At 36.5% G+C, this 13793-nt stretch overlaps 2 protein-coding genes and 1 long non-coding RNA gene across 3 annotated transcripts; all 3 read left to right on the top strand.

Moving 5' to 3' along the window:
• Positions 1 to 1239: 1239 nt before the first annotated feature.
• On the top strand, positions 1240 to 1767 carry LOC147525160 (protein FAR1-RELATED SEQUENCE 5-like). The gene is made up of 2 exons (XM_086578443.1): positions 1240 to 1380; positions 1444 to 1767. The coding sequence occupies exons 1-2, from the start codon at positions 1240 to 1242 to the stop codon at positions 1765 to 1767; spliced, it is 465 nt and encodes a 154-aa protein (XP_086434569.1).
• A 79-nt stretch (positions 1768 to 1846) lies between these two features.
• Positions 1847 to 2638, top strand: LOC147525159 (protein FAR-RED IMPAIRED RESPONSE 1-like). The gene has a single exon (XM_086578439.1). The coding sequence runs from the start codon at positions 1847 to 1849 to the stop codon at positions 2636 to 2638; it is 792 nt and encodes a 263-aa protein (XP_086434565.1).
• Positions 2639 to 7080: 4442 nt separating this feature from the next.
• Positions 7081 to 7935, top strand: LOC147525158 (uncharacterized). The gene is made up of 3 exons (XR_015221081.1): positions 7081 to 7285; positions 7452 to 7568; positions 7667 to 7935. It is a non-coding gene; the product is annotated as an uncharacterized LOC147525158 (long non-coding RNA).
• Positions 7936 to 13793: the final 5858 nt, after the last annotated feature.

Below are 13793 nucleotides of genomic sequence, written 5' to 3'. Positions count from 1 at the left end.
AAAAAGACTTAAGTGCCCTTACGTGGTTGCAATGACTAACTAAAATTCAAAATTAACCAAATTAATTCCACGTGTCGTCATCTCATCAATTGCTATAACGGCTACCATCGACTTAAAGGAAAAGACAACAAGTACCCTTCGCACTAAGAATTTACCTAAACACCCCCCACTTGATTTGATCGATCCAACACGTGTCACCATCTTCTAGCTCCAATCTGTCTAAGTATAGGGTATTATATTATACCAAAATCTAGGGTACGTCTGCTGCACCGGTACACAGGCTCTTTGTCCAAGTTTTTTTTAGTCATATTTTTGGTAACCAGCTAGGTAAATTTAATGATAATTAATTAAAAGGGCGAAAATGTAATTTACATCTTAGATTTTAAATTAGATTAGATTTTGGTTTGGATATTACACGAACCATTTCAACTAACAAAATTATCAGTCTTCCTCCTCCCCTAACTTCATTTAATACAACCATCGTCGATCACATTTACTTGTTAATTGAATCAATTTCAATTCGCGGTTACCGGTCAAAAGTCCATTTTACATTCTTACACACTATCAACCTTTACAGTAACAATAAGGTTAGTAAACTGGTTCCTCAACTGAAACAAAGATTTTTGAAACGTATTTGCAATTCAATTTGCAATTTGTGTTATAATGTGTTGAGTTCTTAGGGTTTATTTCTTAATTTTAGATATTCATTCCCATCCCATGAATGACATTCTATGTATATGCTTTATGATAATGAATGGTACATATAATATATCATTCTAGTGGATAGTTCAAAAACATTCTCCCAAAAATAGATGAACAATAGATGACAAGTATCAACCTTGTTAGACAACATTCTCCCAATTTTTTTTTGGAGGGGTGCATTCTATCTATTTGCCTTCTAAGAAGAAATGGTACATGTAATATATCATTGTAATGAACAGTTCAAACTTCAGAAACATTCTAGAGGCAATAATGAATGATAGATAACATTTGTCATCCTTGTTGGACAACAAAAAAAGAAATATGCCTGGACGGGGCTGTAAACCCATATTAAGAAAGGAAATTGATGGAATAACCATTATGGCACTGCTATTTTACCAAATGGGTGCCAACCCGTTTTGTTGGGGGTAAATGGCCGCACCCCCTCTCTAATGTCTTACAAGTATTATCATTTAGAGGGTGTAGAAATGTGTAAATTTGTGCTAAAAGTCTCCATTTGTTTTATGTAGTGATTCTAACATGAATCATATCTCCAAGGATGACGAAGAATGGCTTAGAAATACATGTTCTGACAGTTTTAGGTCTGAGGAAGAGGATGAATCAAATGTTTCCATGGTGGATAGTGAAAATGATGAAGTTACAGACACCAGGGATACATCCGTGAGTAGGCCAGAGGCTGATAGGTTTTATGAAGAAGACAAAACAACTTTTTATTCTTTGTAGTTCAAAACTTTGGAGGAGGCATACAAACTTTATAATGATTATGCCAAAGTAGTGGGCTTTAGTGTTCGTAAGGATACTTTGAGAGTTCATAAAAATCGTGTTCGTGTTAAGCAAAGATTTTTGTGCTTAGCTGCAGGCGAACGAGATCCAAATCGTCTCATACCGAGGAAACGCAAAAGAGCACCCAAAGCAATCACTCGATTTAAATGTGAAGTTCGTTTTGAGGTTGGTTATGATTTCCAAGCAAAGTTGTGGATTGTGAAAGATTTTGTTGGGGATCACACACATTCACTTGTGTCGTATCCAAGCTTGATGTTCAGTTGATCACATAGAAAAGTGCCTCAACATGATTTGGAATATGCTAGGACTCTGAATGATGTGGGCATTCGTCATTGCAAAAATAATGGATATCTTTGTACATAGAGCTAGAAAATATTCAAATGTTGGCTTTCTGAAGAAAGACTTGTATAATAAATTGGGGTATGATAGGAGAATTTGTTGTATTGATGGCGATGCCAACACTCTGCTAGGTTACATGGATAGCAAGACAAAGGTAGATCCTTTCTTTCACCATAATTACCAATTAAATGAGAGCGGGCAGCTAGTTCGGCTGTTTTGGGCAGATTCCACCTCACGTATAAATTATAGTTGCTTTGGTGATTTGTTGTTATTTGATTCAACATACAGGAGCAATCAATACAAGATTTCGATTGTAGTGTTTGCTGGGATCAACAACCATCGACAGACAGTAATTTTTGGTTTTGCATTGATGACAAGTGAGATGGTGGAGTCTTATAAATGGGTATTACAATCATTTATTGATGCAATGTATGGAGAGCACCCAAAATCTGTGATTATTAATGGTGACCCAGCGATTAGTGAGGCTTTGATATTGACTCTCCCAAATTCGAAGCACTGTTTGTGTTGTTGGCACATCATGAATAATTGCCTCAAGAATGTCCCCAAGCAAGGATTTTTAAAAGCCTTCAACTCGATGATGAATATGAAGTGCTCCCGCAATGAATTTGATAAACGTTGGGAAAAGTTCGTGGAAAATTACAAGGTTGATAAGCACAATTGGGTGGGAATGATATACGAAAAAAGGGAAAAGTGGTCAAAAGCTTATCTCCATGGTTATTTCTTTGCTGGTTGTAAAAGCAACCAGTGGTGTGAGAGTATAAATTCTGTTATATGACATCATGTGAGGCCTGGCATGCGGTTGTTTGATATTTTTGGGAAATTGGAAATTGCAGTTTGGAATATCTGCCAGAGAGAGCATGAGGAAGAGGTGAAGACTATAACGAGTATGCCTGTTATCGATACCCACTTAGATGAATATGCAAAACAGGCTGAATCTATCTACACTCGAGCTTGTTTTGATGTTTTCATGATGGAGTTAAAGCAAGAAGCGATGTACACTGTAGAGGGTAGAGAAGATGCGAGTGAGAATGTTCGGGCATACACTGTAAGTCGTCATTTAAACAGACATAAAAAGTCAATTGTGAAATACAACATCCTAGAAAGGGAAGCTAATTGCTCATGTGGACTATTTGAGTCATCTGGATTACCTTGTAGACATATAATTTCAGTTTACAAACATGATGACGTTCGACAAATTCCGCAAAGCTGCTTTTCTAGGAGATGGACCCGGGTCGCTAAATCAGTTGTTAGAGTACTCGGTCCAAATGATTCTAATTGGTCTACCACAGCCGTTCGTTATGGTGAACTTATAAGCAACTGCAAAGATATATGTTTGCGGGCTTCAAAACTTCAAAGACGGTGAAGCCTTTAAAGCCGTGTTAGCTTCTTTCCAAATAAATTATGAGACTTCGATCTACGCCGGATGGTGGCCCCGTGTTCACTCTGACATACCTTCTACTCATGATCGAACTTATAGAATGGATGATACTCCATCAACTTTTGAATGCAGCCCACCAATTCCCTTCGAGTTTCCTTTTACTCATTCTAAAACCACACATCATCAATCAGTTAATGATCCACCATATGTAAAATGCAAGGGTCGGCCCAAAAATCCTAGTAGACTAAAAGGTCAAAACGAGATGAAAAGAAATAAGTGTGGCAATTGTGGTATCGTAGGGCACACGAATCCCAAATGCCCACGCTTGTGTCCAAAAGGTAGGGGTAAGGTTATATAAGTTGGTGACAACCTTGTTTAATATTGTAATGATTCATTTTCTCAGTTGTTTATTAACACTTTGTTTGATTATTTTTGATGGGGCAGTTGCTTGTGATTTTTATTTGGCCGCATTTCTTTTTGTGGTGCGCTCTGTTGTAGGTGTAAATAGGGAGAATGTTGAGAGCAATTGTAACGCCCGTATTTAAAATACATATTTTTATATTTATTAATTAATTAAATTATTTATTTAAAAATCGGCTCGATTGGATTTGGGATACGCGGGCCAGATTTTTGAGCCCGAGTCTGTATTGGGCTTGGGTTTCAAACCTAAGTATATAATCACATTGTTCTAGAGAATATGGTTTTGGAGAATAAAAAAATAATAAAAATAGAGGCAGAGATAAAAGTTGGATTGCTAGAGGGTGGAGCGCGATGATTCGGACTACGAGGGATTCGTCGAGCTGTTAGTTAAGGTGAGTAGTTATATTTTTACTCTATTTCACAAAAGCTTTACTGTCAGAGTTTTAGTTCGCGCTTAGTTTTCTACTTTTCCCATGTCGGGTTATTTTTCTCGTCGTCACGTGGAATTTTTGGACTGGTTAGATGTTAGTATAGTTATTTAGTTAAGCATTGAAATACTTAATAGAACTGTTGGAGCTCTGTAGAGGTCATTAATGGCGGCCAAGACTAGGACCAAGATATCGCCAGTACCATTTTTATGTAACTGGAAATGTGGTTTTTGTTGTGTTGTGGACGGATGATGGGTTGTTTGATGTCTGGGGGTTATATGTTGGATGTTGGTTATTGGTGTTTGGGTGGGCGATCGGAACTGGCGGTGGCCGAACCGGTGGTTGGGCTGTTTTTTTTGTTTAATTGGAGTGTGGGGCTTTTACCTAGACTAGTGTATAGTTGATTGTAGTGGGTGGGGCTGTCGAAGGAGGGTTGTCAAAGCTCGGAGAGAAGCCATTAATGGTGGCGAGAAGCTTTCCAGATCCAGTTTTGGGTTGAAGATTTTAAATTCAAGAATGGAGTTTTAGCTTTCATTAAAGTGGTAGGGGTTGTCACGGGGATCAAAACCGTGGGCTTGAAATGGCCGGACGATCGGAGATGGTGGTGGCTGGAACTTGCTGGTGCGCTGGTGGAGAAGGTGACCGAAGTCACGATCCAGGGCACCCAATTCTTTTTCCAGTTTCTAACTTACGTGGGATTGGGCCGAAAACCATAGGCTTGTTTTTGGTTGGGCCGGATATTAACTTAGAATGCTTGGGCCGAAGTAAATGGGTTTTGTTTGGTTGGGCCGAATTCTTTTCTTTTAATTTTGGTTGGGCCTTTTCCAATTAGTTTGTTTTTGATGGGCCAGTTCTAATTTTTGTATTTATGGGCCGGGTTTCTTTTATTTTGTGGGCTGGGTCATTTTGGTTTTAAGTGGATCTGTTCCCTTTAGATATTTCCAGTTGGGCTAAATCTATTGTTGGGCCGGTTTCGGATTTGGCTTTTATGTTGGATCCGGCTAACATTATTTGAATATTTGGTTGAGTCATAGGCTTGGCTAGTTGGGTTCGAACCGACCTTAACCGTTACTTTAGTCATGAGCCCATGAGCCATGCACCTTTGCCCTTAGCCATGAACCATGGCTATGACCCTGGAACCTGTCGAACATGGAAACGACAGTTTGACTTTGACAATGATGTGTTGACTTTGACCATGACGTGTTGACTTTGACTTTGACCGTTGACTGTGGAAGGTTGAATTTTTCCAGATTTTCACATATTTAAGAATATGGACAAATGTAGCAATAAAATATTATCGAAATTGTATAACCTTGGTTGGTCATTATCTAATTAAGATTTGACGTGAGTAATATGTAAAGCATATAATATATTGGCACATAACAAGCGGGGAATTTTTAATAAGACTTTGATATATATGTTTTTATGAGTATTAAATTATATACGGATTTAGATTCATAGACTTTGATTGTGGACTGTTGATTGTTTAACCGTGTTACGTTTTTATATATTAAATTGTATGGACAAATCAAATGCTAAAATGCTGTGGAAGCTTGTATAAATTTGGTTGTCATTATCTAATTAAGATTTGACGTTGATATTGTGACATTATATAATATGTTGGGATATATATATTAAAGACAATAGTTTTGGAGAAATAAATGTATAGACACTTCCATTATTTTATCTGTGAGATGCTAGTAGAGTATTTGTGGATATTTTCCACGGGATTGTGGTGTAGTGCAATAATATATTGGCACGTGAAAGAATGAAAGTGGTTACGAGATATAATTGAGATATTTCTAAATATTGTGGCTTAGTGCAATAAGGTATTTGACCTGCACGTGATATAGTGGAATTTTTTATGAGTCATAAATGTATGACATTTGAATAAATTACGTAACGAAAATCCTAGAACCTAGCTACCACAACTTATGTGATTTGCCCTGTGTGGGCGTGTGAAATATGATTGGCCCTTCTGGCGTTTCAGTGAATCTGAATGACCTTCGGGCGTAAGTAATGTGATTGGCCCTTCTGGCGTTTCAGTAAAGCTGAATGGCCCTTCTAGCGTAGCTGAATAGTGGCTTGATTATTCCGTTAGCAAAATAGAACGAGACGCGTGATATTTTATGCCGAATAGTGGCAGTACTTACATAATGGTTTTCGTGTGAGGGTTATCTGGTGTGCGGCATCCCGTTCAGGGTAGTTACGCACGGAGTGGTTCATTATGTAAGGGGAGGCATGTGGATGTACATGTTCGGTGTTGGGAAGCGATTGTGGTAGCCAGGGAAACTAGGTAAGACATAGATACGACGTGAATTTTAGGGACACACAAAAAAAGCCTTAATTAATATAATTATGGTAATATGTTGGTTAATGATATATCTTTAGATAGATGATTGCATATGGTTTTGGAGAAGGGTGGGTCAAACTCATTACTTGGGCAGAGACGACCCACTCTGTAATTGAGCATGAAATGCGGTACGGATATAATATGCTTGGTTGGTTATTTGTTTAGTTAGAACCTAAGGCGCCTCGTGGAGGAACTACATGCCTTATTTATTATGCGTATAGTTTGTTGTGTGGTTAGTGGGAAGTTAAGGCGCCTCAGTGGAGGAACTACTTGCCTTAGTTATTGAACTTAAGGATGTTGTATTAGTCGTGGAAAGTTAAGGCGCCTCGGTGGAGGAACTAACTGCCGTATAGATTGTGTATATATTTGGTATAAGTATATGTTGTATTTAAGAACTACTCACACCAGCATTTTTATAATGCTGACCCGATTTGCATGTTTGCTTATCGGGTGTGTTCATTAAATGAACATAGTTGATAAGTCTTGACAGGTTTAGTGTTGAAGAAGATTGGTTGCTGCTTGTAGATTGCGTTAGCGTCGCATTTCAAGATAGGCTTTGTTTTCCTTTGAGGTGATATAGATTTTCAGTTGAGATAAGGTTATTTGCATTTTCATTTGTTAATTTTTGTAATGAAAAAGACTTTTGTTTAAGTTAAAATTTTTATTGGTTTTTAATTATCCGCATATTTAAACTGTTTATGGGTTTTTTGGAAGTGGAGAGTGCGTCACACCTCGGAGATCGAAGAGTCGGGAACAAATAATGTTTTTTCGAATTCTGTCGAAATTCGGGGTGTGACAGCAATGCTTGAGCTGCAGATGACGAGTTGAACAGAGATTTTGGATGTAAGTTCTTATACGAGTATATTTTCTAAATAAATTTACTTATGTAAGTAAATGCGCTTAAGACGTTTTAAGAAAAATAACACATATCTATGTAGATCTCACTTTTGGATTATGAAATTTCCTTTGTGAAGAGATGAAGTTTTATTTTGGGTTGCTTGTTATGTAGTTGTAGTGGAAGCTGCTGAGCAAAATGGGAGAGATGGAAAGAACAAGTGTAGCAACTGTCAATTTACAGAGCATACAAAGCGTAGGTGTCCACATATGCCCAAACCTAATTTGCAAGGTATGCGAATGTTTCCATTTTTGCTCATTTTCAGTGTTACCTGCTAATGATTATGACTTTAGAAGATAAATAACGCAATATAAATATTAAACTTACAGGCCTATCGATTGATAATGTCCCTGATGATGATGATGTCCCAGATGACGATGTTGGGTGCGAGCCTCAAGACGGATCTCCAAAAGTTTTGTAGTGATGATGGACATGTCTTTTTCCGAATGATAAATATATGATGTAAGGGAAAAAGAATATTTGACTTCGAACAACATAGAAGTCTGCAAGTTATTTTAAGCACTCGTTGCGAAATCTTCTGACATTTTTGTAATAGATTCTGACATGATTTTTGTAATAGATTTTGGAATTTTATTCACTGCAGCATTCTTAGTTGCTCAACAGGATGGTATATGGTATGTATCGTAGCATTTTGAATAAAGGATGGTATATAGTATGTACCATCCATACTTAGGCAGTACAGACGAAACTGGCCTTAACGACCTACTCATATCGCTGGACCATAGAGCCAAACGATCTTATGGGGCCATTTATAATAATGGATGTATATAGGATGTACCATCCATACTTTGGCAGTACAGACGAAATTGGCCCTAACAACCTACTCAAATCGTTGGACTATAGAGCCAAACGATATTTAGGGGTCGTTTATAATAATGGATGATATATAGTATGTACCATCCATACTTTGGCATATCAAAACTTTGTGCTCAACAGCATGTTATATAGTATATATCATCCCAAAAAATGGATGCTACATAATATGTACCATCCTCACTCTTCGAGCCCCAAAACTCTTGTAGGTACCATAGCTAGTAAATTCGTGTTTAATACCCGTTTTTTTATACATTTTTACGTATATTATGAATAATAAGGCGAACGTTTCAAACCTAGGAATTAATACACGAATTCTATGATCCAGGCTTATAATTACCAAAAAATATGGTCCGTATTTTTTAAATGGAAAAAAACGTACTATAAAAGGTATGATGCAACTTCAAAATGGAAGGTTTTGAAAATCCACTTAAGTTAGAACCTTCCATACCTAAAGAATATCGAAGAACTAAAGTGTTAGCAAGTAAATATAAATGAAAATTTGAGTTATACATGAGTAGTTAACGAGCAATTATGACAATTTATTGCATTCTAAACTTGTAATGCAACAAAATATATCCGATTTTTTCCGTATTATACCCGTATCAAAGACAAATTGTATGTTTGCCATTTTTATCGTTTTTTTAGTCGAATTTTTAAACGTATTATTATGATTAAATTTCAAAGTTTTGGCGAATAATTTCCTTATCGATTTTTAGCAGTCCGCGAATTTACTAGCTATGGATTATACATAGTATGTACCATTAATAGTTTGGCAGATCAAAACTTTGTGCTCAACAGGATGCTATATAGTATGTATCATCCTAAAAACTGGATGCTACATATGATATATCATCCTAAACAGACGAAATGAGCCTTAACGACATCCGTAGATTGCTTTTCTATGAGCAAAACGATTTGACAATGTCGTTCGGATCATCTTCATGCCCCAAAACGAGATGCTACATAGTATGTACCATCCATACTTTGGCAGATCAAAACTTGGTGCTCAACATAATCAAGTGAGCGGAGCGAACGATCGAGGGCTGGGTGGGGGTATGTGACCCAAAAAGGCTTTTGGTTGGTTTCTGTCTATGTTACATGGACGCGGACACTGACGTAGCGACTCGGTTATATCTCAAAAAAGTAGGACGCGAACGCAGCAAAGGACGCAGAAATTAATTAATATTTATAATTTTATTTTATATAAATTAAACATTAAAAACTAAATTAAATGTATCAACATTCATAAATTCAAAACTATTAAAAATAAATAGCCACAAAATTAAGTTTAATATTTCCTAATCAAACTTTAAAAACATGTCATAAGTCTTAACAAAACAAAAAAAATGAAAAAACTGAGTTTTTTAATATTATTTTGATTTAATTTTTATTTTTTTAGGTCAAAATCCGCGGCCTGACCATGTTGACCGGCGCCCGATTGTGCCTTGACCGCGATCCGGTTTAGTTGATCAAGCGTCTTGACCATGTTGACCGCCGCCCAACGTGTGTCCATCTTTGCATCCCAGAACCGATCGCGGACACAACCTATTAGGAGGTGCGTCCGTGCTTTAGAGGTTTCTGTCTGTCCACATTTTCTCTCACGCCCCCTCATCTCTCTCTTGATGCCCCTCATATCCTCTCCTCTCTCTCTCGTCTCTGCTACGATTCTTATCTCTGCTCAAAATTTCTCTCCCGCCCTCCCGCCCTCCCCCATCTCTCTCTCGATACCCCATCAACAAAGAAACCGCTTAGTCTATGAATTTTTTCGCTCTGGATTTAAGGAAGAACGAATGAAAGTGCAATCAGGTATTTTTCTCTCTCATCACTAAGATCAATTAAGGGCATGTTTGTTATGGAGGAAATGCTAGGGAAAGGAAAGGAAAAGAGGTGTGGTCCACCTTTTCCATAGTTTTTTTTGTTGTTTGTTTGCCCATGGAAAGGAAATATACTTTCTGTGCGGAAACAAAACTAGCTAGGGAAATGGAAAATGGTTTTGAGTCTATGGTCCAGACCTAAAAAATTTAAGGAAAGGAAAGGAAAGAAAAATACAGGCACAATTAACTTTTCTTTCCACAGTTTACCAAACAGACACAATTTTAAAACAGTTTCCATTCCATTCCATTCCTTTCCTTTCCATTAGTTAAAATTTAACAAACATGCCCTAAACTTGTTTGTTCTGAAGGAAAGGCTAGGGAAAGGAAAGGAAAAGAGGTGTGGTCCACCTTTTCTGTAGTTTTATAGCTATTTGTTTCCCCATGGATAAGAAAACTTGTTGTCCGTGCGTAGTGGTGTCAAATGGGCTGGACCGGGTTGGCCTGACCCTCAAACAATGAAGCCCTCATGCTTTGAGGGCCGGGCCAGCCCTACCCTCATTTACCTCGAGGGTCGGGTCGGGTTGGGCTAATGCTTAAATCTCGAAGCCTTTACCCGCCCCTTAACCCTCTTGAGAGGGCGCGCTTGAGGGCCAAACGTGAGGGCCGGATACTATGTTATACATTTGATTTACAAAATAAATTTAGAAACACTAGTTAAAAATGATAAAATCGAATGCACTTCACAATTAAACCTTCAAACTACTAAAAAAAACTTGTTAAAGTTGTATTAGTCAATTAAGATCAGTTAAATTCATTTAATAAAATATTATAATGAAATTATAAGGTTGGCAAACGTAATAGATAAACGTTCTTTTAAGTGATTTTTAGCATATTAATGCTAAAATGAAATATATTATAAAAAAATTTATTAAAATATATGTAATAAATGTTGAGGGCCTAATGAGGGCCGGGCTTAAGGGAATGCTTACGTTTCAAAGTCTAGGCCCTTATCCTCTTCTCAAAGGCTTGAGGGCCGGGTAGGCCCAGCCCACGAATGTGTGAGGGCCTCATTTTGAGAGCTTTTTCGGCCCATGGGCTGGGTCGGGGAGGGCGGGTTGAGGGTTTGAGGGCCATTTTGACACCCCTGACCGTGCGGAAACAAAACTGGGGAAAGGGAAATGGTTTTGAGTCCGCGCTCAAATTTTAAATTTTAGGGAAAAGAAACCCAAAAAAAAAACCAAAAAAAAAAATAGAACCGAAAGAGAACCAGGGAGAAAGGAACCACCCCCTTCTTCATCTTCCTCATTTGTCTTCATCACTTCTCCTCATCTCCAATTTCAGGTAAGGAAGTCTTTACTCTCTCTCTCTCTCTCTCTCTCTCTCTCTCTCTCTCTCTCTCTCTCTCTCTATTTTCCATTGATTTGTTTTGTTTTGTTTTTTATTTTTATGACCGAAATTACAATCAAATCAATGGAAGGGCGGTATGTTAGACAACCAACATATACTTTGTTTGTAAATTACATTAGTAGTTTTTCTGTTGCTTGTTTTCATGCTAGCTATTACCATGATAGATGTAATAAGCGACTTAAGAGTTGAAGTTGCAATCCTAGTGATTTAATGAGGTTAATTTTGTATGCTCTTGTGTAAATTTGTTGGTGGTGATGTCCTATATGCATGCTTTTTTAATCTTAACTATCACAAAATGGATGACAATTAAATTCTGCCATTTGGGCTTACACTTTTTTGTGGTAATTAACTTATTCATTTGACTGATTTAAGATAATAATTCAAATTTGAAAGTGGAAAACCTGCTTCTTTTAGCTACACGCAAGAGTTATTTTTTATTCATTTTATTTGCAATTGCCCCAACAATGCGAATGGATTAATTAGACTAGTTCTATTATCGAAAAAAAAGTAGACTATTCACATCAACAAGAAACTGACGAATACTCACCAACTTATTCCAATCATATTGTGAAGACTAGTATTTGGTTGGTTATACTTCTATAGTATTTTGCTGTTGACAGACGATTTAAGGAATTCCGTGGGAAATTCGTTAGATTTGTAAAAAAAAAAAGTGGTAGATAGCACCTATTTCTAACATGCGAACCATGATATTAAGTGAGTCGATAAACATAAAGAATTTTATTTCTAGGAATCTAAAAACAAAGCTAAATGTGCATGCCCAACGAAAGATTATATATGTTTATGATCGAAACAAAGCTAAATGCGCACGCCCAAAGCATGTGATTAGTTGGTTATGAAGACATAGACTCTGTTTCTTTGTTGTTGCTGTCCTCTTTTAGGCACTATCTTTGTTTTCATATTTAAATATGTTATTTATTTATTATCTCCGCATGAACATCATAAGCAAAATGCAATTTATCTTACTTATGATTTAATATGCCTCCCGGGATATAATTCTTTCTCTGCTGATACTAATTCAAGAACCTTCTGATATATATTGTATGAAATTGTATGCTTTGATTATATCGTAGGAACATGCACTTTTTGATGTTTATTTTAAGTGTTGTGGATGTTTTGAGGATTTAAACCTAGTTCTTTGTTGTTATTTTCTAAATGCACTATGGGGTACATGGTTGTGGTAGTTTTATGGATAATATTATGCATGTGTTGTTTGCAGGTGTAGGAAATCTTGTTTATACTCTACGAGTGTTGATAAAACAGGGTAGTTTATGTCTTTTTTTTTTTTTTTTTTTTTTTTTTTTTTTTTTTTTTTTTTTATATTCTATATGCTGAATTTGTTTTTACAGGTGTCATGTATGATATATGTTCCCAAAATAGGATAGGTCATGCCAAAAAAAAAGATTCGCAGGAACTATAAGTTTAAAGAAAATTGTTAGGTAATATGATGTCTGTTTCCAACTTTCTTTTCCTTTCCACAGTTTTTTTTAACAAACAGGATTATTCATTTCCCCAGTTTACCAAACAGACACAATTTTAAAACTGTTTCCATTACATTCCATTCCTTTCTATTCCATAGTGGACCACTCTCATTATTTCCTTTCCTTTCCATTAGTTAACATGATAGTTAATACGGGTACGCTTTGATGTGTTATATCTAGCTCTTTTATTTGGGTACATGTATGTATGGTATTAATTGCATTTTTGTTGTTTCTCTTGCTACATTCTCTCTTCGCTAACTTGATGAATTATTGGGTAGCTATACTTGCTATGCGCGTTTGATGCCTTATTTGTTTGTTTTTTTTTCCAGGTGATTGAAAGCTTAGTGGTGCTGTTATGACGCGAGTGTAGAACTTCTAGGAGCATCTCTTTTGTTTGCTGTCATCTAGCTCTTGGTACTTTACAAACCCAACTTCTTAGTTTTGTGATAAAAGGAAAAACGATAGTTTTATCTACAAATAAGTAATGAGACTCAAACGTAAGTAAAACTAAAACTATTTTCTTGCTTAATGTTATCAAAATTTTCTACTCTCGATGCTATTGCAATAGAGTTGGAATAGAAGATTCGTTCCACTCCTAGTTTTTTAGAAATCTAAGTTAACTACGATTATCAGTCTATCAAATCAATGAGAGTAATGATGAAAATTATACTACGGTGGCAATTCAAATACTAAGGTTCGAATCTAGATAAAGAATTAAGGGGAATTTGATTCCACCTTGAATTCAACTTAATAAACTAGCATAGATTGTTATAATCCAATTCTTCCGTTCTTATGATAAGAATTGGTCGTTCTAATCCCTAATCATTCATGGCAATCTCTACCAAATAATGACTAGCATGTGAGGAAGTTCAACCCATTCTCATGGCGAATCAACTACC

The sequence above is a fragment of the Coptis chinensis genome, chromosome 1 (genome assembly GCF_015680905.1).
Source record: "Coptis chinensis isolate HL-2020 chromosome 1, ASM1568090v1, whole genome shotgun sequence".
Taxonomy (NCBI): Eukaryota; Viridiplantae; Streptophyta; class Magnoliopsida; order Ranunculales; family Ranunculaceae; genus Coptis; species Coptis chinensis.
Note: the sequence above shows the minus strand (reverse complement) of the source record. Positions and strands in the feature narration are given on the sequence as shown.

Bases quoted from the DNA above. Each gene is read 5' to 3' on its own strand.
- LOC147525160 (XM_086578443.1), top strand. From the start codon at position 1,240: ATGAATCATATCTCCAAGGATGACGAAGAATGGCTTAGAAATACATGT. The intron at 1,381-1,443 runs GTGAGTAGGCCA...TATTCTTTGTAG, and splicing joins CAGACACCAGGGATACATCC to TTCAAAACTTTGGAGGAGGC.
- LOC147525159 (XM_086578439.1), top strand. From the start codon at position 1,847: ATGGATATCTTTGTACATAGAGCTAGAAAATATTCAAATGTTGGCTTT.